The sequence below is a fragment of the Tympanuchus pallidicinctus genome, unplaced genomic scaffold, assembly GCF_026119805.1.
Source record: "Tympanuchus pallidicinctus isolate F22 unplaced genomic scaffold, pur_lepc_1.0 scaffold3, whole genome shotgun sequence".
Lineage (NCBI taxonomy): Eukaryota > Metazoa > Chordata > Aves > Galliformes > Phasianidae > Tympanuchus > Tympanuchus pallidicinctus.
Genome location: NW_026294747.1, coordinates 8380735 through 8408650, shown reverse-complemented (window position 1 = coordinate 8408650; position 27916 = coordinate 8380735). Strand labels below are relative to the sequence as shown.

The 27916-nt window shown below is 45.8% G+C and overlaps 2 protein-coding genes across 6 annotated transcripts in view; one reads left to right on the top strand and one right to left on the bottom strand.

The window, feature by feature from the left end:
- Positions 1-19402, bottom strand: part of SBF2 (SET binding factor 2) — a 236606-nt gene extending 217204 nt beyond the window's left edge. For all 5 annotated transcript variants that reach the window (XM_052695956.1, XM_052695959.1, XM_052695960.1 and 2 more), the window contains exon 1: positions 19209-19402. In XM_052695956.1, coding sequence (XP_052551916.1) covers positions 19209-19263 — 55 coding nt within the window. In that variant the 5' untranslated portion in view covers positions 19264-19402. The remainder of the gene's footprint in view (positions 1-19208) is intronic.
- A 5582-nt stretch (positions 19403-24984) lies between these two features.
- Positions 24985-27726, top strand: ADM (adrenomedullin). The gene is made up of 4 exons (XM_052695461.1): positions 24985-25113; positions 25719-25817; positions 26095-26232; positions 26692-27726. Exons 2-4 carry the CDS (start codon positions 25720-25722, stop codon positions 26966-26968), a joined length of 513 nt encoding a protein of 170 aa, XP_052551421.1. The 5' UTR covers positions 24985-25113; position 25719; the 3' UTR covers positions 26969-27726.
- The last annotated feature ends 190 nt before the right edge of the window (positions 27727-27916 follow it).

Genomic DNA, 27916 nt, shown 5'->3' with positions numbered 1-27916 from the left:
TTTTAAATTATTGCATACCAGAACTGAGTTTCATTGGTTTTACTGAGAGGAAAAAAAAAGGCTTCAAATGTGACTGAGGTTGGAAGAGAGGAACACAGAAATAGCAATAAATATCTTCATACATAGCACCATGCTTCATAACAAAAGCTTAAGCTTTTAAGTGACCCAGACACATAATAAAGAATATTTTGAGGCTATTTATCCTATATGGCTTGAATTATAACATAGTTTTATTTCCAGATGAATGGTAGACATGTTCTCTCCCTTAGTAGTAACAGCTTCCAGTCATTTCATTATATTCTGGAGGACAACTAATGCCGTAGCTCAGCGTGCCAAAGACAAAACACACTTAAAAGTTTGGCTTCAAATGGACAGATTAATAATCACGAGCAAAGGCAAAGCTACATGCTAACATGCTGAAAGTAATACTCAATTGGTGACCATCTTTGCTTCCCTTCCTACACAAGACTGAAAGGAGAGTACAAAACAGCATTTCACCTCAGTCCTGAAGTGGAAAAGAAAAGTCATTTGCATTAGTGAACATTCATAGCAGAATGACTTCAGCCTCAAATGTACTACAAACAAAGGTATCTCATGAGAAGATAACATAAAAAGCTGTATTTGGAGGTGGGGAAAGAGGCATTTGGGGTGCTGGTAGTGGTGGGCTGTTTTTTTAATTTATTGGTTTGGGGTTTTTTGGGGGGGGAGGAGGGAGGGGGGTTGGAAGTGTACATTTTAATCCAGAAACAGTAGAAACATACCAGCTAAAACCTGAAGCTGCTAGCAAAACATTCTGTGGTCTGAAACAACCAGAACTATACCGCTTAAGTTAACTACAGTTGCTACTTTGTTCTTCAGAGAAGTTTAAATATTTTAAGACTGGAAGTAAATACTTACTCGGCATATAAAAGCATTTACTTTAAAAATTACCTTTCACATTCTTTAGTGCTTAGACAATGGACTGAGGCTATGTGACTGCTTTCTAGCAGGGGAAAAGATGAGTAAGAATTCTGTGTCTAATAAATGAAGAATCTGCCGTGAAACAAACGTGTCTGATAGCACCGTCATTTTTTTACGATTCCTGAGGTGCAAACTGCAAGTTAATACAGAATACCCCCTGTTGAGCAACCGGCAACATAGTTTTACTTGTTTCTTTGCTACCTGCATAACTTTAATCCTATTATGGGCAAATTGATGCAAATTGCACTTATTCTCCACCTTCAAATAATGTGGTTTACTGGGAAGTCTTTGACATTAAGTATGCTTGGCAGGTGCCCCAGAACAGCAGCACAGAACCAGAGGGCAAGTGGAAGTTGGTTACAAGCCACCCCTCCACTTCTCTTACCCTTTGCCTGGTAGGAATGAGACCAACCCTCAGTAATATGCACAAAAAGCCCGAGGGCTGCTCCTAGACATGCCCTTCAAGCGGCTGTTACTCAGGCTGAAGATTGCCAAGACACCACGGCAGCTCTGCACAGCACAGAAGTTTCTTTCAGTGGGGATTAATCAGCTATAAAAACAACACTGTGCATAAACACACTTCTAGCCGTCTGCAGACCTGATAAACCAAGTGCTGAACTCTGCTACCATTACGCTATAACCAAAGACAACAACATGAATACCCTGCCCAAAACCTTTCCTCCACAAGACAACAAATACCAAATCCGTATCACATTTCTTTCTGATCTAACATAAAAGCAACACTGAAGCTCTCCGCATTAGACACGCAGAATCCTATTTAACTGTTTATCTATTGAGGAAACTACTTCAACATGCAAGGAAAAAGCCCTACACTTTCAAAGTTCAGTTTTCACCTCCACTATGTGCCTACTGAGGTGTAAAAAAATCTCTCCACAACAAAGATGAATTACATCAAACTGCATCTCTTCCACTGGAACATCTGGTACAGAGACCAAAAAAACACAGAACAACTAAAACATACAGCATATATTTGTAAAACACATCTTGCATGTATCTTAGAAATAAGAAAAAACTATCCTAAGCTTAATAGATAGAAGGCAGGAAATATTCTATATTGAAAACAATTTCCACTCACTCTTCTATAAATGACATTTCAACATTTTAAGTCTAGTCCAAAGGAGCAAATGATCAGCAAGTGCTCTAGTTTGACATATGCCACAAGCAAAACCCCAAATGTCTATTTTGCAAATAACCTACTTGCCAAAATAAGAAGTTTCATCACTTATTGCAAAAATACACTGAAATCTACTTACCTGGTTCTGTATTAATATGCAACATAATTGAAATACTTCACAGCAGAAGTGAGAGCTGCTCTCTGGAGCGAGGGGCCACAAGCTTCTTTCCTAATCCAACCTGCATCTGGTATCACTCAGAACATTGACAATGGAAGAAGAGCATGGCAGAAAGGCAGTGTCCAAGCCAAACAGCCTTATCCTTTTTAACTTCTGTTTTTATGTACAGTACTATAATCTAGATGTCACAAACTTGCTTGGGTTTATTTCAAAGAACTGAGAAGTTATGGATGACAAGACCATGTTGTGTGTACAAAGTCTCTGCTAACTCCAGCTCCAGAAAGTCTCCATGTAGATGCAAGATTAAAAAAAAAAGAACCTTTGTAAGAATGGAATATATCCAATGAGCATCATCAATACTAATAAAACAAACAAACAAAAATCTACCAGTCAGATACAAGAGCTTCTTCCTATGAACCAAGCCAACTTCTGGAGGAATGGCACCTACTCCAATTCAACTGTAACTAAGGTAACAGCAAACTTCCAGCCCTCTGCTTCTGCTGGGCACACTGTCTGCCTCCATCCTTCTGTTCTTCCTTTTGCTTCTTCATTACTCCAGTCTCAACCTTTAGCAAAGGATTTTTCTCAGCCCAACTCATCACTCATCCACCACTTTCCTGCACAAAAGTTGTTATCATTGCAATATAACAGAAAAGGATGAGTTCTAATTCCACTCCTGTTTTCAGTTTTATCTCTTCAATGTATATACGAACCTAAAGAACATAAAGTCCACTGGGGAAAACATCTCGCTTGGTTATTCTCTTTTGTTGCTGCTGTTTTATCGTGTGCAGTGAAAGAATATAAGAATAAAAAATCCACAGTGACTTTTGGAGGATTTTATTTATATCAGGAACAATGCTAGCTAATAAGTTGGCCCTCTATAGACTTGATACATCATGCAGAACCAATCACTATGACAAAAAGACATTTGATATTGCAACAAAAATATTCAGAAGTGCAACTAGAATGAAGTCATCTTTCCTTAAACTAAAGTGGTTTTCCATACACTCCAATTATGTTTCAAGTTATGCTCTACTTACATAGAAAATAATCATAGAATATATTAACCATATATGAACAGAAGCAGAACAGATGTAAATGCCAAGAAATAATGAAACCAAAGCAGGAACACAGCCAGAACAACCCTTAAACACAACTCCAAGCCTCCTCAGGTCAAGATAATGTTCTTGGTGCTTCCTTCCCCTACAAAGTACTTTATTTGCGTGCAGAGCATGAAGAACTAATGATGGCATGTGCTTTCAGTATGTTGAAGTTAGAGCACCAGGAGCTCAGAGCACACAAGTTGAACAACGCTCTGCACCTCACCACCCTGTTACTGAACCACACAGAGGCTGACAAGATTTAGTGAAGGGGCTTTCCTGAAGATGCAAGGTAAAGACAAAACTAAAACAAAACTGAACACATTTTGGCACAGCAGAAGCAGATCTTTCTTCATCATGCGAATGCTTTCTATGTATGACCTCCCTCAAATGGCTGGCCACTACACTCTGAAAACCTGTTATCAGGTGCTTGAGTGATGGACACGACCGAACCCACTCCTGTATCTGAGGGCTCCAAACTCTGAGGACCTCTATTACCTAAAGTACTAAAAGTTTCCATAGAAATGTACAAAAAAAAAAAAAAAAAAAGTTACAGGGCTTGCATACAGCATCTAATAATCTCACTGCAAATCCCTACCTGTCATCAATTTGTCTCAGACTTCTTTGCAAAGCTTATTGTCAATGGAAAAACAGAAAAATTTACCAGAGTACTCACACTCCCGAGCTTTCAAAGTTAAAAATACACTACACAATTATAGGCAAAAAAAAAGCTTTGCATTAACAGAGAAATCAGAATAGTTAGCCACTGTTCTGGAAACAAACAAGCAAACAAAAAACAACCAAACAAACAAAACTATTACAGGTAAATATTAAAACAGAGAAATACTACCACTACTTTGGAAGAAAAGATAACCCACCCCCGCAGCAACTTCTTCAGGAAGAAGTACTCGCATGGAACCCAAGGAAATACATACTTGACCCAAAAATCTATTTGAAAGATCCATATTTCCTGCTAAATTGCAACATCTGAGTAGCTTAATGTTGCTTTATACAGGCCAAACTGTCACTCCAGAGCTGGGGAATAACTGTGACTTTTGAAGATGTGAAATTACTTTTGAGTAGTATTTGCCAACTGTGTTAAAAATTAACATCTAAGTTCAAAGTATTCTCAAATATCTCATGCTCAGACTCATAACAGCTCATTTGAAACGTTGAGCACCATGTTTATGAACTACAGCACAGTCAGACAAATCCCCTCTGTCCTCATTTCCTTTTTCTCGAAAGCAGTATCTCCATATGTTTTTCACCACTCATATCGAAACAACCCTCCCCGAGTCTGAAAGCTGTAAAGACAGGAAAATACCGTAAGGGCCTTTTGACAGCCCATCCAATGATGGTGCTGCAAAGATCCAATTCAACCCATTTCTCAGGTATGCACCTTAAATCAGGCATATACTCAAAGCTCCATACAGCACTGCAAATTCCTGTCTCAGAGCTTGCTCAAGCCACTCACATTTGAACTCCAATCAGTAAAATACTTAGCATATATCATCACACAAAATGTTTGTTCTGAAAAATAGATGTAATGCTGAGCTACTTCTAAAGGCTCTGCAATAAGAAGCTTTGAATTCCAAGTCCTTTGCAGCTCTCTCTACTGCACTATCAGAACCATTCTTCTGCATGCTGCGCACCTACTGCCTAAAAGGCAGCAACCATAACCTCTAAAACCCCCTCCTAGTTCCTTTACTCTTTTTTGCTTCTTGTTAAAATATAACGCTTCCTCCCTCTAAGTATTCACAGATCCACACTTCTTTAGTGAGAGGAAGGGGAACAGGGAGCTGTACGTGTTCCCATTGCTACAGATGTCATTTCTACATACAACACGACCAAACTTCCTGCTAGCAGATCTATTTAGAATTTGTTCAAAATTTGCATTTTACAACTGAAAGGTCGTCTCAGTTGTCTACTAGAACATTATTTCCCCCTCAGCTTCAGCAAAGCGACTGCTGCAATCCTTCAGGTAAGGAGACACAGAAAGTTCATATAAAATTTCACCCATCGCCCTCCCTCCCCACCTGCATTCACACGCTCTTAGTGTCTTTTAAAACCATACAACAAAGAAAAGGAAAGTAAGTCAATGATTACTCAATCCTAAGTGCTAATTTAATACCATAAACATTTTATTTTTTATTTTTTTTATCATGCACCAGTGAAGGAAATTTGAAGTATTTTTTTCTACTCAAAGTACAAGTATCAGCTGTGCACACAGGATGAAGGAGCAGTTCTCTCTCTTCCCAGAAACAAACAGCTGCTAGGTTTTTTTTTTTCCTTGGGTTGCTTTTTGTTTGGTTGGGTTTTTTGTGTTCTGTTTTATTTTTGTAAGCGTGCACAACATTGCTCACCTACAGGTGACGAGGAGTGAAGAGTCATTTGGAAGTTTCCCACCCTCTGCGTTTCCTGTGCTTCCAGTACAATGAAAAAATTAAATAATATTTTGATCTCACCCAAGCACAATTTTTGCCTAGCAGCTGTAAAAACGCCCATTAACAATAAAATTACTGACAGTAGTCAACGTTTCCCTCACACAAAACATTTTTCAGAACACAGATGACAAATGAAACTTTACAAAGAATGATTCACATATCCTGGTAGGACAAATATTTTGTCTGGACTGACTATAGACTAAAACCACATCAAAAACAAAGTTTTCCAGTAAGAGTGAGCATATCTTATAGCCCATATGTATTTAACAAAAACTACCTCCTCATCCTCTCGCCAAAATGGCATTAATGCCAAAGATGAGGCCACTCATCATTTCTACTAGCTGAACCCAATATAAGGCACCTTTGTAAAGCAACCTAAGATGGTCTCAAGACTTGGGCCCCAAGTGCTCTCATACTGCAACAGTGCTAGTGTCACCATTCAGACATCACAGAGCAGCCCAAGAGCATCTAAAAGCAAGACACAAGAATTTACCTGAAGCTCCTTTTACGAGAAACTGTGGCACAGCTGGAGAAGAATGATTTTTAGGCCAAAACACCAATAGCCCTGAACAATAGGATCAAGTAACTAGCCACAAAATGCAACTGCATCAATACCTTCATGATTTAAACCAAGTGGAAATAAGTACACACCAGCAATCACGTTTACAACCGCAAAAGAAAGATTATCACACAGTAGTCAAAACCAACTCATGATGTCACCTTACTAAGCTACTGCATGACCAACTTTGTTCTTCACAGCTGCAGAAAAGTCTCAAACAATATGTTTAGTTTCCAAAGCAAGAACAAAAAGAATAGGCTGACTTCAAAAAGGCAATCAAAATTAACACCATTGTTTGAAACATCCACAAATTTCCACATGTTAAACAGTATTTGTTTGTATTGCAACTTTCAAAGGTTAACAGTTTATTTCACCCCCTCCTTTCACAAGAATGCAGCTGCCAAAGTGACTTAAACTAAGTGGGGATCAACACAAAGAATGCAAACATTTATAAGAGATATGAAAAATAATATTGCATCAAATTCCATTTAAATCTACACACTAGAACTTGGAACCATCTGAAATGTTACTGTGCATTGCTAGTCCTCCTAGCGCCAGCAATCAGTTCAGAACAAAAGCTCAATTTCCTATCACGTGAATTCTATTTTTTCCATGAGCAGTAACATTATTTCACCTGATCTCCACACATACCTACACGAGTACAGCAAATGCTGGTAAATACTTATGGAACCAAAGTGAAAAAAGCATGAAGAAGTAAACAGTTTTAAAATAAACACTCGTTTGTGAATTAAACAATGAGTACGTTCCTTCAGTTGGAGATAATTCTCTTAAAAATCTACTGCAAGAATAAAACATGATTCTGTGCTTATTGTCCCAGTAACCCAAAGTGACAGATTCCCTTACTGTATTCTCTCTCCCCACAAACAAGCCACATTGCCAAGATTCTACAAGTCAAAATGCATTTCCAATGCACGCATCATTAGCAGTAAAAAATTTTAAAAAAACAAAACAACATAATCCTCAGCCCACACTTTGCAGTTCTAAGAAACCAAAGGAATTGCTTGCTTGAAAATAGAGCATAATTGGAGAAAACAGAGCTGCATCCACATTCTAGCAAACAATTAAGCACGACTTGAATCTGAGCCCAAAATAAGTTATGTTCTGTTAACTTGCAGCCAGCTCAGAATACCAGGTGGAGCACACAGTAGCGTAACGCCTCTATTGCAAAGGAAAGCATGTAGCCTTCCAAATAAGAGTCAATTAAGTCTTTGCAACTAAGAATACCACTTTTGGATAGGTTCCCCAACAAAGCAAGGTCTAAGTGATTAAGTGCCTTTAACCCCAGTCACAATGGCCAGTGAATCAGAGCTTAAAAAAAAATTAAGTATTGGAGGACCTTGCTGCCTCTCCAGAAGCATTACTTGGCATGCACAAGAGAAACGTGCAGAAAGATGTCACTTAGTTCTGTTGCTTGCAAAATAAACTGTTAAATTGATTTATTTATAAATAAAACATAATTAAATTTATAATAATTATTAAATCTTATTTAAATATACCATAAAGCACCTGGAATTTAACATCTGGGAACATCAACAGAATACTTGTTCTGCAAACATATTAAATCATATTTGAAAAAGTATCATTGCATCTCAATATGCAAGCCACTATGGGGCTCAATGCTCAGTTTCAGTTTTAGGATGTTTTATTAAAAACACTACAGACTGACACATAAAACATACCAGAAGCTGTTCTATGCCCTTTCACCTATGTCTGTATAAACACATGCAGAAATTACTTTCAGAAAAAGTAGATAAGCACATCAGAGGGCAAAATCACAATTCAAAATTATGTAATGTTATGAAAAACAGTAGAGGAGAAATGCAGTGTTTCAGAGGTAGGACAGAACAGTCAACTGCACACACACGGGAAGGCCAATTAGCTGGGTAGCAGCTTGATTAAAAGGGATGCAGAAGTTAAAGTATAACACTAAGGAAGTGTAGGTGCTGTGTGGGAAAGAAGGAAAAAAAAATCACACTGGAACTGCCTGCACAGCCAGGAAATAAGTGTCGTTTGCAGTACTGGCAAGACTTCATGTAAATCACCATATGCAGTTTGGTCGCCACACTTCAAGAAGAGTAAGATTAAAACAGTATCAAAAAAGTACTTAAGGTAAATACTCTGAAAGCTCTTCTAGAGGTCAGAAAGAGAAGCAGCAGAGCAGTCTGCCACTGGAAGCAGTGAACCTGCTGCCACTGGGGGGTTCTAAGAATGAGTTAGACAGACACCCAGCAAGACCAATGAAAGCCAAAGCTAATTGTGGCCTGAGGCAAAGAATGCATCAGATGATTCCCGGAGGTGCTATCCACTATCGTAACATTCACAGATAAAGAAACCAAGGCTAAACAGGACCCTGTTTCAACACTATCTCCTGCCTTCTACTAGACTATCAAAAACAGAGACTATTGAGAGCCTAGACCACATCTAGAGAGTGAAGCACCAGTGAAGCCACAAATTCTTGAAAGCAATATTCTAAAAATGGACAAGTTACTAAGAAATGAACCACGATTTCATAAAAGATAAAGAAATCAATATACAAGCAGAAAAACACACAAGCAAAAATAATTTATAAACAACAACAAAAAAAGTACAAACATCTGACAAGGCTGGAAGGCATGTTTTCTGAATACATTTCAAGACCACATGCACACAAAAAATAAAAAGCTTCAAGTGACAGCCTTGTCTCTTCCAAAAGCATGGCCAAGCATCAAGGGAAAAAATAAATAATAAAAATGACCTCCGCAAGGATATTTTGTGAAATACGTATGATCTCATCTCTCTTCACAATAAACACTATAAACAAAATATTTGGAAAACACAGCACTGAAACAACAACCCTATAAAAGTATCACGGCTTGAATCAACACTGTTTATTCAGTGGCAAAATGAGTATCATTATTTATGCAGATTAATCAAACAGGAAAGAGAATCTTTTGAAATAAGAGTTTGAGTTCCAAATCGCAAACGTGGGTCCGCATGGTTTTGTTTTCTTCCCGCTTGCCTGTAACTGAGAAAACATGACACTTGCTTTGGCTGTCCTGCCAGGTTACAGTGTCATCACAGCTGACACAGCACAGCCTTGGCACTCCAGTCCTACTAAAACCCACTGCGATGGTTAGGGATGTGAACACCTCTCACTCTTCTTCAGCAGTTGTCTGCTGAATACTATCCGTGCTCCCCAAGCTGGGAACAAGTCTCGTGCTTCAGTCATGTCAATACAAACTCGGGTGTCTCAGCTTAAAGCACACTTACAGGCAGCTTGGGTCGAAACGTCAGCTCATCAGCCGAACCAGCAAGGAGCAGGCGGGGTGTCTAAAATTGCTGTATGAACAGTTGCCCCCCAGCCAAAGGGCAAATCTAAGTCTTCCACAGGCATTATCTTCAATCGCTTCAGCAAAGTTGACCAGTTGTTATTAAAACTTTAGTGGTTATTTTAAGTACCCATAAGAAAAAAAAAAATATAAAAATCTAGAGAGAAAACTGGTTTTCCTACAGCCCTATGAACTGGCATGCTTTTCTGAACACCAACTCTCAGCTCTGACCACTTATTTCCATGGAATGCATCACTTCATTCTGCGCATGCACTTAGTTAACTTATGTTTTAGAAACACTGTTAAAAGTATCCATGCCAAACCTTGGACTGTCTACCACTGATGAAACTTACTGATCATGAGGAACATGCATTTTCAGCTGTTTGTTTTGCCAAATTAAGCAGCTCCTCAGGAAAACAAACAAATAAATAAATAAATAAAATAAGTCATTCATTACTTTCCAAGAAACATGAGGTGAATCCCCCAAAATCAAAGGCAGTGCTTTGGCAACTGTCCCTTAACGAGGAAGTCAAACTGAGTGCTTTAACTGCACTCAGGGCCCGATCCATTTCTCAGACAGAAGCAGCAGGCTAAACTGCTTTACAAAAACCTCACTTCTCTCCCCTTCACAAGTTACTGATCAAGACGAAAGGACAATGAAGAGCTCTGGTGACTACTACTAAAATGACCTGTATTCAACAGTTTAAAAGCAGCATATACCAACAATACAGAACAGTAGAAGTTCAGTCATTGCACAAGCTTTGTAGAACTACTATAGATCCTGGGAGGAGAAAAAGAGACTGCTTATGGAGAAATAGCACTACAAGAACAAAGCACGTGGCTTTCTCTTTTTATGCCGTTTAAATTCTTATGAAACACAGTTTGAAAACATCAGAAATTAGAAACATTAGAAAACAGTTTCCTAATTTACACTGTCCATCCACCAGCATGTAAAAAATATTAATGCCTATTGCAGTTATCTTTATGCTTTGCTAATAGCAAAGACCACAACTCCGTACTTTTTCAAAAGTCAACAGTATTTGCTAGTAGTATATAATGTCATTTATTTGTATTTCATAGAACAAAAGTCCTGGACCTACATTTCTTTAGACAGAGCACAAATGCATAAGTTACCCATACACAATGAAAATGTATAAATGAGGTGTTCATTAATGCAGTGCTGGAACTACAAGGTTTATTGTGCTACAAGTGCAATACTTTTTAGATAAGCAAACAGCTCACAGCCATAAGCATTACCTGTCCTTTGTGCTTATCTGACGAGCAGATATTTACTTTAACCATTAAACATCTGAAGATTTAATCTAAAATAAGATATTCAGTGCTTGTCTTATCAGCCACTCAGCATTTGTTCATGCCCAAAGGTGAGAATAAGATCAACCTTTCTGCGCTAACAACCACTGTGGAATTGAGTGCACCCTCAGCAATTTGCTGATGACACCAAGCTGAGTGGTGCGGTTGACACAGTGGAAGGAAGGGATGCCATGCAGAGGGACCTCGACAGGCTGGAAAGGTGAGCCTGAGTGAACCTAATGAGGTTCAACACAGCAAAGTGCAAGGTTTTGCACTTGGGTAGGAGGAATCCCAGGCACCTGTACAGACTGGAAGGAGCGGTACTTGAGAGCAGCCCTGCAGAGAAGGACCTGGGGGTCTTGATGGATGAAAAGCTTAGCACGAGCCAGCAGTGTGCTCTTGCATCTCAGAAAGCAAATGGTATCCTAGGCTCCATCAGAAGAGGGGTGGCCAGCAAGGACAGGGAGGTGATTGTCCCCCTCTACTCTGCTCTTGTGAGGCCCCATCTGCAGTATTGTGTCCAGGTGTGGAGCCCCCAGTGCAAGAAAGACAGGGAGCTGTTGGAGAGGGTCCAGAGGAGAGCCACAAAGATGAGCAGGGGAATGGAGCACCTCCCCTACAAAGACAGGCTGAGGGAACTGGCCTTGTTCAGCCTGGAGAAAAGAAGGCTGTAGGGTGACCTCATTGCAGCCTTTCAGTACCTAAAGAGAGCCCACAAACAGGAGGGGAAGCTACTCTTGAAAAGGGTTGATAACTGCAGGACAAGGGGAAATGGTATTAAGTTGAGGGAGGGAAGATTTAGGTTAGATGTCAGGAGGAAATTCTTTACAGAGAGAGTGGTGAGGTGCTGGAACAGCTGCCCAGAGAGGCTGTGGATGCCCCGTCCCTGGAGGTGTTCAAGGCCAGGTTGGATGGGGCCCTGGGCAGCCTGGTCTGTTATGAAATGGGGAGGTTGGATGCTCTGCATGTGGCAAGGGGGTTGGAGATTCATGATCCTTGAGGTCCCTTCCAACCATGGCCATTCTGTGATTCTGTGGAAGATGTGCCTAATAAGAGGCACAGACACAGTACCTTGTCTCAGTTCCCAGCAGAATCAACATCTACTGGTAAACAGCCAAGAAGAAAAGCTGAAAAAAAAATGGGAGAAACTGGACTGACTGGACAAAAGGACTTGATATTAGAAAAAAAGTACAGAAAAGATAGAATTGGCTAAGCAGAGACTGAAAGAGAAGGGAAAGAGGGAAGAAATAAAGAGATACATTAAGGTCTGATATTCTTCCAAGGTTAGACTGGAAAATCAAACCAGATGACAGAAAATCCCAAAATACCAGGATAGGCCAAGGTGAGCAAGCAGGAAGAGTCACCCCTGCCATACAGAGCAAGGATTCTCAAGCTACATGAACACGAACCACAGCCCACTACTGAGCTCAGAGAGGACGCCGCCAACTGACAACACGCAATACTGCTGATATTAATAACTCATTTCCCAAAGCACATTTTTCCACAACCAAACTCAAGACTCTAGAATCATCGTTCTGCATTTGCAAGTATCTCTGAAATACTACACCAGGATGTCTCATCTTCCTTCGAGTTACAATTTTATCAGGTCCAACATGTAAATCACACTCTAAATAGAAATCTCCAGCCCAGCCTACCCAAGACCTACCCAAGTCTAAGATAGTGGGTTTTTTTTAATTTGAAGTATGTTCTTCAATCCTATGAACATACATTCAGAACATGTTAAAAGGATGTTAATCCTACGCGTTTCCAAGATTTTGTAACCTCAGTAACACTCTTTTGTCTCTTCACCCATTGAGGCCTTTTAGAGTCCAGTGTAGTTTTATATGCTGCTGTCCCAAATTTGTATCCAGGATTATGAGGATTTTATATATTCTGTATATTAACATTTCCCTACCACACCTACACAAAACCTCAGAGTGAGTATCTGGAGTGGCACTATCTCCAATACTGGTTCTGGCTGTGGCACAAAGCATGCTACCTACATCCAGTTCAACAGAAAATTTGTGATTATTTTGTCATATTTACCTCCATACCCAGAGTATTACAAAGCAAACAAAGTGGAACTGTGTTCATCGATGTCATCCTTTCATATCATACAATCTGCAGAAAATGGAGAACTGTATTGAAATGAAATCATCACGTATTCAGTCACCAACAGATAAGCAATAACAAGCATGTTCTCGACTCAGTGAGCTGGGATTTAGCTGCCAAATCCCAATCAACACTAATTGGATTGTCCTTGACTTCAGAATACACCACTGGCACCAAAGGAATAGTTTATTTCAACAGACTCGTATAACTGGAATATAAGCTCCAGAACACCAAACAGAAGAAAAACAATCTCACCAATAGAGTTCATCAATAGAAATAATTACTTTCACTGTATAAGCAATGAGCTGCAAGATCTTACGCTACTGCTCAAGAGTAAATTAAGAGATGACTCAAAGGAGGGCTTCCTAATTAGCAGTATATATTTGTAAGACACAACTTTCACGGGTGTTATCGAAGTTGAGAAGTGAATCTACTGCTTCTTATCTGGAAATGATTTCCACGGTGACTCTGGTTTCCCTTCATTTTTTTACTTCATAAGAATCAGTAGGCGGAGAGGTGGTTGGTATTTTAAAGTCATGTCAGTGAACTACAACAGCAGAATAATTATCTACCCCAGTGTTGTGAGACAAGACTACTATGCTTGTGACACTGGAGGAGTTAAATATCACTCTCATTGTCCCCCACTGAAAAATATGCTTGCAGTTATAGAAAGGCAGTGCTTAAACAGTATTTGGACTTGCATAACAAACTGTTTTTCACAAACACGCTGCATGAAAAGCGTCTTTTTGTTAGATAATCCACAACGTTAATCCAGGACAGAAAAGGAGAGAGAGTTTCATTATTGCCATTTAGTCTTGAAATATCTCCAAAGAAAGTTAATTCCATCGACTGAATCTACATCCTTATGTTTGAGAGGGAAACAAAGACAATTTATACCATAAACGTTCCAGAAAAGGTCTGGATTTAAATGGAAAGGTTGAAAATAATATTATTGCTATGGCTGTGATGGAGGCAAGACCAAGTGAGTAAAGAAGTTCAAATACAAGATTAATTAGCAGAGGTTCAAAGGAAAGAAAAGTTATGCTGAGTCATGCCATTTTTTTCTGAAATGCTAGTGGATCTATAACTCAAAACAAGAGTCCAACTTTTTAGTTATATATCAGAATAGGCTGAATAGATTCAGTGAAGAAATGCTACCAGAAAAAAAATGAGCTTTTTCCCTGCAAGTAGTTTTTCATGTTAGCTTTATCTCACAATTAAAAAAAGAAAGAAAGAAAGAAAAAAAGGCAGCCACATGTAATGGGAAAGTGCTTTTCTCATTGCATTTCATTATAGTGTAGCGGAGACTGAAAGTAGGACTGAAAGAATAACCCAAGCAAAAACAAAGTCACAAGATACAATTTCTTACACTAGAGCAACTAATTTGCTTAAGAAATGTTCAGGGCACTCACATCCTTCCTTCTTCAGTCATATCCCCCTACAGCAACCTCCTACCAACACAAAGACATGCACACATCTGCATTCCAACTCAGTTCCAGTAGCACACTTGATGCTTCACTGAAGTACAATTACAAAAAGAATTTGTTTGCCCCAGAATGGAAGAACCTAGTTTTCATGGTCCTTTCCCACTCGGAGATTGGCACGTTCAGATCAAGACTGCACTTGAACCAAATTGAGTCCCAACACAGATAAGAAAGCCACTTATTTTTCCTACTTCTTCTATTTTACAAAGGCTGCATAACAAGATCCCAAGAAATCATCCCCTCCTTAAATACATGCTAGCCCACAAGAATGCCCAACTATGAATATACAATACCCCCCAAAATCTTAGCATATTAGCATGAAAGGAATATTCCCTCAGGGGAAGTGAGTCTGCCTACAGGAAAAAAAAAGTCACCAAACTGATGACTCTGTTTAGGAATTTATCCCACTCTATCAGTAACCACTTGTCTACTTTCAAAATCCACTAAGATAGGAGACGACGCAAGACACAAAATGCTTCCCTGAAAAGTTGATAAAAATTATAACCGGAACACCCACAACAGAGCCTACACGTTAAATCAGCATTTATCAGTTATGACAACAGGCAAATAAAACTGCTATACTTTTACAAGCCTCACACCTTCTGTCATACACACTATAATTACATACAGCAAGGACAAAAAGCACAGGCTCTCTTCCTACTGCGACCAAGTCTCACAGAAAACATTTTCTCCCACTCTCTCACAGGATTTCACAGCTAACTGCTGAGTACACAACAGCTTCCTATATCAAAACCGTTACGGGTGTGCGGGCAGAATAAACAAATTCAGTATTTAGTTCTCTCTTCTTTAACCTTACCTTCCAGCTCCTGAGCAAAGAAGATAAAACATTGGCTCTTTTACCTTTTTCATGTAGCACCACATGTAAACTCAAGTGATAAATTTATGACTATGGTTTTTACCAGCAAAAACAAGACCAAACTAAGCAGAAGGGCATTTTCTCATGCCCTTCTGTGATTTCTGCAAACGTCTGTATTCTTCCTAAATTCCATCCAACTCTGTTATGCAAACATATTAATTGGGAATTTTTGGTGAAACACTTTAAACTCCATGGAGAAAGAAAACGGATATACGGTCACATCTTCCAGATCTTGTCTTGCTTTTAATCCAGGGCCGACATTTTCTAGCACCTCTCTTCCCTTCAAAGAACCTTCTGTAAATGCCTTCACTGTCAAGTTACATAACAGCTTTATATTGAGCATACGTTGGAGACAAATGTTGTTATCTACCTTAGCAAAGGTCCAGGTGAATGCAAAGTAAACACAGTAAAGCGATCGACCTTGGTGTATCACTGAAATCCCTCACATCACCACTGTTAAAATCAGTAGGAAAGATTTACTAAACACAGTTTCTCCAGCTCTGTCAAGACACTGAACAAAAAGCTGAGACAGCACCTACTGCCATCCAATTCTTCACAGTGTTTCCAAATGCATTCTTGAAATACACAGCAGCAACTGGCTGATTTTCATGGTGAAAGATACAAAGTAGTTTTTAAATGGAAACATTGTCAACTGTGTCTGAAACAGATAGAAACCTAGGTGAATTAGATCACCTTTTGTGGAAAAGATTTGTCCTTAACTTTCTGTGTGCCTGGAAGACTACTGACTATTGGGTGGTAGATGGCAAAGCTCATTCTGCACTCGAGATGAATCTCTGTGCATCCTGACAGACCTGAATAATCTGCCTGTGACCAGACCTGCTCTAAGGCAACCAGTGCTTCTTCCAAAGTAAGGAAGCTGAGGTACCTGGCTGTCAGCTTTGTGCTCAGGGTCCTATGACAATCCAAGTTGATCAAAATTCAGGCTGACTTATACTCCTCCTTTATGCTGATCCTGCACTCCTTGTTACCCTTATGAGCCAACTCATTTTAAAAAATAAAATAAAATAGAAGAATAACCCAGACACAAAAGGGAAAAAAACAGGCAAAATATCTAGCAGAACGGCTCTTTTTGACAGGTCGGCATTCTAAAGCACGTCATCAGAAGGCCCAACAGTGTTAACACAAATGAAGGTAAGATTTAACACAACAGGGATGGCAACACTAGGATTGCAGTAATAACAATTTACGTGGATGCAGAGGATAATAGAAATGAACTTCAGAATGTTTGAGACATGGATCCTCACAGGATACTCCTTTCAGTTTATCTGAAGAAAACAGAAATTCTTCTGTTGTTTAGGATAGGGACTGTTAACATCAAAATCAAAGTTCTCCTGCAATAGGAAAACATAGAAACATGCTCCTGAACTGCACGAGATATTTCAGTAAGTGTAGTGAATGTTTTTGAATAAAGCTAGATAATCTATCCAAGAAAGCAGGATCCCTTCACTGCATTTTCAGAGTACTGCAGATACTGGCAGATGTAAATGAGTGTTCAGTCCACACGAAGTTGGGACAGATGACGGCTGCTATAGAAAGACAGACAGCAGAGGAAGGAGAGCTTTTTTGGCATAGCAGTTGTTAATATAAACATCCTTCCTTATTAAATTCAAGTGCATATTATCCACACTGCTGCTGCCATACAGGTCGAGGAAGAAAGAGGGATTTTTGTTTGCTTGCTTATACAAAGACATTCCCGAGATTATCCCTGAAAAACAGCGTAAGATGTAATCATACTCAACATTCAAATCAAGTGTATTCAAACAGGGCCAGAACACTGCAAAAGATATGAGGGGAGGAAAGAAAAACAAAAACAAAACTTCAGAGCTTCACAGGTAATAAGTCTAGAATCCATAAAATGCTTCCCTCTGCTTTTTCATGAACAAGGAAGCATAAATGCATCAAGTAAACTATGCATTCACAAGAAAAAATAAAGGTCAGTACTCCATGTATTATGGGCCTGCACGTGGGGGTAAAGGAATTTGGAAAACAGTGCATGCCTCGTCTCCAATAGAACGTTGTTTCTTCAAGCATTTTTAGTACAAAGCATTAAAGTAACAAGAAGTAATCCACATAATGAAGTCTAAATAGTTACTTTCTAAGCATGAACTTTTAAAATTAAGATTCTGGAGTTATGTTTGGATACGTACAACTTCATACAAAGGAGCAATTGTAACAATCTTAATGAAACAATTTATGCACAGGAAGCTAAACACATGCTTAAACGCTACAGATGAAAACGTTTTACAAACATGAGGCTTCCCAATGTAATTTGCAACTTTATATCACATAGTGGCTACATCAGATCAGTCATAACCTTTAGGAAGGCAGCTTGCTTGCTTGCTTTGTCTCCAACTTCTAAGCACCCTTGGATTTTTTTGGTTATTAGTTTAGACTTGGACTCTCTATTACTGCAGGGGAGAATGTTGCAAAATGCTCCCAGAGGGTGAGAGCAGACCATCTTCTTTAACAAAATTCTCCATACCAAACTTCCCATGATTTTGCCTCTACAGTTCAGACAGGTTTATTTCCAAAGTGAGCAGAGGGGAAACCAAGTCATAATTGAAGGAAGAATCATGCTGGTACAGTACAGTCGAGGAGAACCTTGGTGGAATTTTGTGAGCTACTGCATCTTTAAGGACAACTATCATACTTTCTCTAGATGTTATCGTTCCTAAAAGATGAAGAGATCTTACTCCAATAATTGATTTCCCACTACTTCACAGTGAATGAATGCAGACTCAGAGCAGTCGCCACTTCAGAGAATCACTTAGAGTAACCAACTTGTGTTTGATGCACAGCCAAATAAAATGCAGGACCCTTTAAAACACTGCTTTATTGATGCTGTACATTCAAAGGATCACTTGATGCACACAGATGCACCAGCTGACAATCAGATCATTTGCAAATCGGTTTATATACCCAGCTTGAGGTGTCGAAACGTGACATTATGGTAACACAAACACAACAGAAACTACCCACAGAACGATAACAGAAAGCACCGCTTCCCTTTCATCAAAGCAGGTAAAAACCACAACGATTTTCTAAGACAGGCACCCGCTCCTAAAGAGCGCCACAGCACTTCCCGAGCTCAGCGACGGCCCTTCTTAATTACTGGTATGCCGCACGCCCCAGTAACACGTGGCGAAAAGCCCGGCCGGCCCGCAACGTCCCTCGGAGGCTGCGTGTGCACGCGTGGTAGCTCTCAGCACAAAGCAGGCCGGGGTTAGCAGCAGTTAGAGCCGCAGCCCCACAGGGAGCCTGGCAGGCCCGCTCCTGCGGCTCGGCGGGACGGGGCCCGCGGCTCCGCGGGGCCGCCCCGCACGTTCCGCGCTTTCCCGAAGGAGCCTCCGCAGCCGCCGGCGGGCCGAGGCAGCGAGGCGCGCCTCAACGCGGGGCTCGGCCAGGTGGGCAGCGCCGCGGCCGCCTTCCCGCAGGCAGAAGCCCGGCCCGGGGTACGGCCCCTCCGCTCTCCCGGGCCGCTCCGCCCCGCGAAGGGGCGCCGACCCCTCCCGCGCCCCGTCGGACCGCAGAGCCCCCGCGGGGCGAGGCCGCCCCCTCCAGCGGCGCGGCGCGTGAGGAGTCTCCTCCTCCTCCCGCGGCTCCCGACCGGAGGCGGGAGGGGGGCCGGGGCCGGGCAGGAGCGAGGGGAGGGGGGAAGAGGCCAGGCACCGCGGAGCCCTGCGCGCGGCCACACCTACCTGTCTTCTCGTGGTCATAGCCCACCACGATGAAGTAGTCGGCCAGCCTGGCCATGGCTGCGAGGGGCGCGCCTCTGGCCTCACCACCCCTGTTGCGGCGGCGGCTCCCGGGAGGCTCAGCATCCTCCGCCACTCGCCCGCCGCAGAAGAAGCGGCACCACCTCAGCCATGTTGGAGGCGCGGCGCGCCGTGCGCCTGCGCGCCGCCGAGCCGCTGCGCCGTGACCCCGCCGGGCTGGGCGTGGGCTGCGGGCGGCACGCGGCTACGGCCCCGCGCTGCCCTGGGCCGGGCGGGGGGCGAGCGGCGGCCGCCTCAGAGCTCGGGGCTCCCGCCGCCTGCGTTCCGAAGCTTCGCCTCCCGCCCGCCCTGCTGCCCGCGGCGGGCTTTGTCCGCTCGGCGCGGCTCGAGCGCTCCGCCCGGCGAGGCGCCCGCCCCCGGGCTCGGGGCTGCGCCGCGTTCTACTCGGACCCTGGCGGAGCGGGCTCGCGCCGCGGCGGTGCCCCCCGAGTGCTGCCTGAAAGCCAGCGGCGGAGCGGAGCGGCTCGCCTCCCGGAGCCCGTCCCGCACTGCCGCTCCCTAGAGGGCCTTTCCCGAGAGGAGCCGCGGACGGGCTCGTGACACTGCATCTCCCGTGCTGTATAAACCCGGCGGCGAGCGCTGCCCCGGGGCTGCGGGCTCGCGCTTCCAGGAGGTTTCCTGTTTCCGTCCCGCCAGGGATGCGCGGAACATGGCGCTGCCGTGACACGGCCCCGGCGGCGCGGCGCGGCTCGCGGGCGGTGCCCGGCGGGCGCCCTTCAGGCGGCAGAGGGCCGGGGTGGGATTTCGGCTGTCCCTCGCCGTGACCCCTCCGCTGCCCGCACCCGCCACCGTGCAGGGGCAAAGCGAGCCCCGAGCAGGTTCTCCCGCCGTGCCCCGTCGCCGCCCGGCCTCCAGCCGGCGCTGCCTGAGGGCCTGGCGGTGCGTCGAGCGCTGAGCGGATGCCCGACTTCTATTCGTAACGCACGGACCACACCGGCACCGTTTGGACTGTTACTCTCGAAAGCCCGGTCGGCCGGTTTGTCTCAGAGACGCGGCTGATAAATGGGTGTCTGTCGGCACTAACTGGCGGACAGCCTGCCAAAACGGTACGATAAGGTCCCACGTATGTCCTGTTTGACAGCACAGAGTGAACAAACAACGCGAAGGACGTCGGTTCCACTACAGCGAGGAGCTGCTGCAGTCGTGATGCACGTGGAAATGCAGCAAGTTCATGGAATTTGCTCCTGGCCATCCACCGTCCCGCAGGATCCAGCAAACAGTCATTAGCAGTGTCACAGAGAAGTTTCTGTTTGTTTCGAGCGTGCAATAAGTACTCACACCTCTTATGTAGCCGAGACACCATTACAGTGCAATGCTTTGCTGATAACCCAGGCACAAATCGGTCAGGAAGCCTTGAAAACTGAGTGTTTTTACTTGTACCTCTTCAGGGAAGGGCTGCAGTCCTGGAGAACTCAGCTTCACAGCTTAATGTTCTTAAATCAGATCCCAGAAAGACACCTAATAAAAGCACCTGTTGACACTGGGAGTAAATACAAAACAAAAAACATAATATGTAATGAAAACAATTAAAATATCTTTTGAGATGCATGCGACAGAGTCAATCAATTCTTGAATTAGGTAGGAGCTAGAGGGATTCCCTTTCTTGAGTGACACATTGACTTTATGGATCAGGATCCTGAAGTAATGACTGAAAGTCCCAGAGCTGCTTTCAAAGCATTCAGATTTTTTTGATTAAAGCATTCCTGAAGTGGCAAAAAAGGACTGCAAATCTTAATGAAGCCACATGTGAGTGGCTTGTCCTGCATGAAGGACAAGGATAAGGCTCAGTACAGTGGCAGTGGATGCTGCAACTGCTCAACAGCGTGAAGCCAGGGCATGCAGCAGTTCAGGATAATGTGAAGGAATTTAGGAAATCCGAAGGAACAGTTCAGAGATGCTAAGAAATTGTCTGATGGAGCTCAAACAGGACCCTAGGGTTATCATATCTGCACCCTTAGAAAAGTTCAATGTGTAATAACAAATCTCAGTACTTAAGCCTCACTTCTGTTTTAATCCAGCCTATGACAGGAGAATATCACCTAACACTTTTCCCAAATCTGAAGCAAGAAGTGTTGCTTGCCAAGTCCCCGGTACTACTAGCACCCCTGGATGGTCTTGTTCTTTATTCCACCTTGACCAAAACATTCAAAGTTTGGTCACTCTGTAAAGCATGTCCCAAGAAGAATCATGTCTCAGGTACTGGTGACAAGAAGGGCACAGTTCTTCTGGGTCTGAGCACAGCTATCTGGCTGTGTACCTACCTGGACTACAATAGGATTCAATCATCCATAGCTTACTTCCTTAACTTCCCTTTGGTAGAGAGCGATCTAATATTCTTATAGGACAAATGAGGAAGTGAAACAGGCATTGTTTGCTCGCCTAAAGTCTAATGCAAAGCAAACTGAACTTTTATCCAGATCACTAAAAACAAAATTCCCTGTGTTCCAGCAGAGTAGCCTTGCTCCAACCAGGCTATGAAGGGGCTCCCAAAGCAGCTTCTGTGGGTAGCCACCAAGGCCTAGGTTCCCAGAAGGACCCAGTAAGCAGCTGCCTTATTTATCCTGGGGGAGGAAATGTGAGGCAGTAGCCCCCCAAGAAACAGAAAGCACACAAGTGACAATGTTGCACCAAAAAGATGTGAAGGTTCAGAGTACCTTCTACAGTGAGCTCCTCCAGGAAATACAAAGGTCACCTTCAGCCTGCAGTCCCATCATCCAGTGTCACCCAACAGTTTTCTGGCACCTCTTGCCAGAACAGGAGAGCAGCCACGACCTCAAGCAGCTTTCCCCTATCAGTATGCATCCCACTCTCGTTTAGCAGGCTTCGTTTGCTGTTGGCTCAAACCTATCAGACATAAGGCTCACCAAGATCATCACGTCTCCAGTCTGACTACTGGAGATGGAATTGTCCCTTGGCACAGATAAAGCTGACTAAGGTGCCCTAAGGTGCACCATCAGTAAGGCCTTTTTGTGTGTGGAACTTGACTGGTTTTTACACCCTTCATAGGATGCCATTCTTCTGTTAGTACCGTCTTTGTGCTCATCTCATACAGCCTGAGGTACAGTCGTGTACAGTCATACTCACTGCATATGAATTCAGTAAAGTTTGAATCAACCCGAGCTGAAACATACAAAAGCACTCCCATTGGCTTCAAGTAGCATTTTTTTTTTTTCTTCTATAATCAGCAGAGAGTATTTGTCTCAAACTGATTCCCAGCAGATGCCCACAGATTTTAGACCTTTCCTTTTGGAATAAAACATAGCACGAATAAAACGCTGTACAAAAGAGCAACCGATCTTCAAAACCTGTTTACAGAAGCAGGTACATGCTGTGAAGTCTGTACATATGGCAACACGGAGAGGATGAATGCTGCGCCCAAGCTAATCAGTAAAGCCAGGTGTCCCTCGAGCTCGGCTTCCCCATAAGGCAGCATCTGGAGGAGAGCCGACCCTTCTGAGATGAGCCCGGACTTGCTAAACTGTGTGCCTCGGAATAAAAAATATTTGCACGGACCGTTCTGAGTGAGTTGTGTTTTTGTTTTTGTTTGTTTTTTTTTAAAATGTAAGTAACTCTTTTCAAAGTTATTTTTACAAAGCAGACCCCGCTGCTACCTCGCAGCACAAGTTCAGTGCCTGCTGCTCATTTTCAAACCGTGTAGGACAGCAAAGACTTAGGAAGGACAAAACGAGCATCCAAATGGAGGACGTGGTTTGTGTTAGCTCTGAAACCTGTACCTGCCGGAGCTCTCGCACAAGATGATCGTTTCTTGCCTGATCGTTCTGTGCCCACGTCTGCCACCACGAGAGGTTGAATGAGCTGTCTTTGTGTCACTACAATGGTATTGTAATCAGCGTGGCACTCACACGTGACTTGGATTACTGTTATTCCTAAACCAAGTAGCATTCTTTCAGCACTGTTTGCCTAAGAGTATACAAAATGCAATTCCCTTTTGGCCAAAGACTTTAATGAGGGATTTTCCAGCGTCTGGGGAAGCGTGTGGCTTTTTACTGGAATAGGAGATTTAAATTGAATCTGAGCAATGCCCGTGACACGAAATCCTGCCTTATCTTCACAAGAGTTAGATTCAGTTTCGAATCCTGCCGGTCGGGGACACTTTTGTACTCTGGAGCCTGAGCCACCTCACGAGCTCTCTAACAGCAGCCACCGCAATGTGTCGCGACGCGCGGCTCTGCCGGTGTCACCGTCCCTTTCCCGAGCACCTACACTCCCCCGTTCCTCCCTCGGAGGAAGGAGCCCAGCATCTCGCTCGGCGCACTTCCTTTTCGCAGCACTGTCCCGGGGCAGGCAGCGGGACGGCGGCTCTGCGGGGACGGGGCAGAGCCCGAGACCATCCGGCGCTCGCCGCTCGCGTTGCCCACCGGGCAGGTGCGCCGAGGCGGCAGCTCCGGGCTCGCCCAGCGGGCGGCTCGCGGCCACGGGGGTCGAGACGGCCCGGTGGGGCCGCGAGGAGAACGGCGCAGCGAGGGGCGAGCAGCGGGCAGGGGAGCAGGGGAGGCAGCACCTCGACCGTGCTCGAGAAAGGTTCCCTCGTCCCCTCGCGCGTACCCGTCCGGGGCTGTGTAGAAAGGCAGAGTTGAGAGCGCAGCCTCACCCGACCTCTGAAACACTTCACTCGCGGCGAGATGCGAGCGAAACGTCCGGCGCGCGCCAGCCGGCCCCCCGCCCGAGGCGATCTGCGGGGCTCGGCCGGCGTCGAGCCGCAGCCGCCGGGGGCATTTCCCTCGGAGCGCTGAGCCGCGCCGAGGCAACGCGGGGGAGGAAGCGGGACGGCTGGTGCGGGCGGCAGCACCTCTGCGAGGGCACGGCTCCGCGCGGACGGAGCGAGGTGCAAAGGTGATAAAGGCCGGGGGGAAAAGGTCTGAGCGCTGCTCAGCGCTGCTAGAGACCCCGACCGTGCAAATATTTGCATCCCGGATTAGCTGTGGAGCGGTGAAATCGGGGAGGTCACGTCCACAGACATCCGCGGACTGAGGACCCACACGCGTGCCTCTCCCCCGGGCTTGCGCCAAAGCGAGCCGCTCCCTTCGGAACGGGGCGCAGAAAGGGCCCTCTCACCCCCGTGATCCAAAGCCCTTCAGCCTGCTATTTATCTGAATTGGCCAAGTACATAAGTACATTTTATTAGATGAAAAATGCACGCGCGTTGACTCATAAATATTATCGACGCCGGATTTGTCACCTCCGTACTTGTGTAAAGGAGGCTGACATTCATTGCAGTCGGTCGGTATAATTCGCGTTGTCCAAATATGGATTGCCGAAGCCTAGCTATCTGATGGATGTGGAAGGACCTTGACACGGACCGGGTCCGGTCCCGCGCCCCATCCCCCCTGTTAGAGTTAACGTGCCCGCAGTGAGGACCTGCACGGACGTGCAGGCGCCCTTCTGCAGCGGCAGTTGAAGGCACCGTCCCCAGTCAGTCAGAGCGGTGGGCTTATCAGTCGCGCAAGGTATGCCACGGCTCCGAATCCACATCTGAAAGCTGGCGTTATCGCCAAAATACCCACGGGGGCGATGAAGACGATTTCCAACAATCCTCTTATTTTTACCTCGGATGAGTCGCCCCCGGCCCATGGTGAAATGCCGGGGGGGGTGGGGAGGGGTAAGTGTCAAAGCGGAGTCGCCCGGGCGGGCACGCCGAGGTCCTCCCACTTCCCCCCCGGCGCTCTATAAAAGGGCGCGGAGCAGCGCAGCCCGTCAGTGGTTACTTCACACACACAAAGAAGGAGTTCTCGCTCCCCAGGAAACTGTGCAACTTCGGATCGCTACTACCAGAGCATTTGGCTCAGTGGATTATCCTCGCTGCCAGGTAAGCACCTTTTTCTTAAGAGGAAAAAAAAAAAAAGAAAAAAAAAAAAAAAAAGGAGGGAGGTGGAGAGAAGTGAAAATCTCCAGAACTGGGCTGTGTGGAAGTTGGAAGTTGGGCTGCAGAGCCCTGCACTGGCTCTTGGAGACAGCAGCAACCCGCAGCGTGAGATCCACAGCTCGCCGCTCTGCGTGCAGGGGGAGATGAGAGCCCAGGGGTGCCTTCCCGGCAGCTCGGCACTTGTCGGAGCTGCGGAGCGGTGCGCCCGATGCAGCCCCTGGTCTCGTGTACTCGCTTAATCCCGATGCGAGCCGCTGGGGGTACTCTGGCCGTCCTGCTGGTATTCGGCCGCCACTGCAAGCGCAGCTTTCGGCAAACGTGTGTTTTGGAGGCTAAGTTATTTACTCTGTGCTAAGTTGCTGAGCAAATATTCGCTTTGGGTTCATAGCGCACGCGAAGCTCCCTGCAGCCTGGGGGCTCTCCTAAGGGAGGAAGCGCTATAGAGCTTCCTCTATAGGAAGAGGAATATAGAGGGGGGGGGGGGGGGGGAAGGACAGATGTGACTTCTGGCAGCAAGCATGCTTATCATTCTCTTCTCGTTCCATCAGAATGAAACTGGTTCACGTAGCCCTACTCTATCTCGGCTCTGCGACCTTCTTCGGGGTGGATGCTGCGAGGGTGGACGTAGCCACAGAGTTCAAACGAAAGTGAGTATGAGATCGGAACCCCCCGCCCGCCCCGAGCTTATGAGCCCCGCGCCGGGTCCGGCTGCCGCTAGAAGAAGCGAATTGTGCCCCGCGGGAATGGCACGGATCCTAAAGGCCCCATACTCTTTCGGGAAACCCCTCCCCTAACCCCCCCCCCCCCTCCCCCGATGTCAAAATCTCTGCGTTGGCAGATTATCGCCCCTCGAATGTATTTGGTTTGGCTGCTGCCAGCAGGCTTGCGCTAACAGGCTGTCCCTTTCATTTGCGCTCCTCGCAGATGGACGAGCTGGGTATTGAGCCGGGCCAAGCGGGACGTGAGGCCTCCGGGCGCGCCCCGAGGGCTGGGAGCCGCCGCCGACGTGCAGGCGCTCGTACGGACCCAGGACGTGAAGGATCCCGGCGTCTCGCAACCCAGGTAACTTCCAGCCCCGCTGCGCTCGGGACGGTGCGAAGCGTCCGGATCCGCGGTGCCGGGGCTCCCTCACGCCGCGCGTCCCCGAGCTCCGCGAACGGGTCCTGCAGGGGCTGCGCAGCTCTGGGAGCCGCCTCCCACCTCCCTTTCCCCGCGCCCCGAGCTGGCGGGAGATAGCAGCGCCTGTACTGCGAAACTCAAATATAAATAGTAACTCGAGCCCTGGCCCCGCAGATAAAATAACAGCCCTCCAGCGGCGGGGCCTCTCCTCCTCGGCAGCGGGCTCAGCTCCGCTCCGGGCCCGTCTCCCGCCGCCCGGCGGAGGGCAGAGTCGGGGCCGCGCCGTCGGGGCCGGTTCTCCTCCGGCCGGGGGCTCCCCGCGCTTCCCGCCCCGCGCCCGCGGACAGCTCTCCTCTCCGGCCTCGCCGTCTCACTCCCCGTCTCTCTTTTCCTCCCTCGCAGCGGCCGGGAGGATGCTCACATCCGCGTCAGGCGCTACCGCCAGAGCGTTAACAGCTACCCCCACCTCCCGACCTTCCGCATGGGGTGCCGCTTCGGGACGTGCACGGTGCAGAAGCTGGCCCATCAGCTCTACCAGCTGACCGACAAAGTGAAAGACGGCGCCGCCCCCGTCAACAAGATCAGCCCGCAGGGCTACGGCCGCCGCCGGCGCTCCCTGCCCGACAGTTTCCTCCGGACCGTGCGGGCGGAGCCCCGCGCCCCCGTCCTCGGCGTGTGAGCGCCCGCCGAGGTTGCCTCGGACGGACAGACTGAGACCGGCCCGGGAGCCCCCGCGGCCCGCTCGGCCGGGACCCCTCGGACAGAGGACGGCACAGGAAGCTGTGAAGGCCGCGGCCGCGGAGCCGCCCCCCGCCCCGGGCGAGGAGCCGCCGGAGGCGCCGATCCCCGCGCCGGGCCCGCCGCTGCACCCGGGGCCGGGCCTCCGTCGCCGGCGGAGCCGCCCGGCCTCTCCGTCCTGGGAGAGCCGCTCAGGGGAGCCCCGCGGCCGGCTACGGTGCGCGGTCCGCCCTCGGCGCGGAGACGTGGCCCTCACCTGCTCTACCCTCTGCGCTCCGCGCAGCCGGCAGGGAATCGGACACTGAGCAGTTCCTGCGGGGACTGCGATATACTTGAACAGAGAGGAAAAGTGCAATCGTACGTGGATTTTGTTAATTATAAGTGCGGTGTGCGTGGATCATGAGATACGTATCGGTATTTAAGGTTGTTCTGTGTCGTGTTCTGTTTGTATCTTTTTTGGGGAAATATATTTTATTTTTATACGTTTTATATATATATATATATATATATATATTGCATATGGGCATTTTAAAACATTGTATCCCCTCTATTTTTCATATCGTGAATGTCAAACGTTGTTAAACTCTTTTTCCATACCTTTTTTATCTTGCATTCCAGACTGGTGAAAGATGTAGAGAATGTATCAACTGTTCTCCATGGGTAATATGTGAAATAAAGTAAACACCATTACATAAACCACTTCTGTTGTTTTTAGTGGGGGCAGAGGGTCAGATGGAAGGCTTCTTACTTTCTTCAGCCCTATCCTTACTAACCTAGCATGGCCATTCCGCGACAGCCTAAACCCCTTGGTTAGAGGCTTCGTTAGCCTTATCTCATTAGAGCAAGCAGATTCACAAGCAGGCGTGCATCTTAAATCCTGGGGCAGGGC

Excerpts from the sequence above, each read along its gene's own strand:
- ADM (XM_052695461.1), top strand. The coding sequence starts at position 25,720 with ATGAAACTGGTTCACGTAGCCCTACTCTATCTCGGCTCTGCGACCTTC. Across the intron at positions 25,818-26,094 it reads GCCACAGAGTTCAAACGAAA|ATGGACGAGCTGGGTATTGA; the intron begins GTGAGTATGAGA and ends CGCTCCTCGCAG. Across the intron at positions 26,233-26,691 it reads CCCGGCGTCTCGCAACCCAG|CGGCCGGGAGGATGCTCACA; the intron begins GTAACTTCCAGC and ends CCTCCCTCGCAG.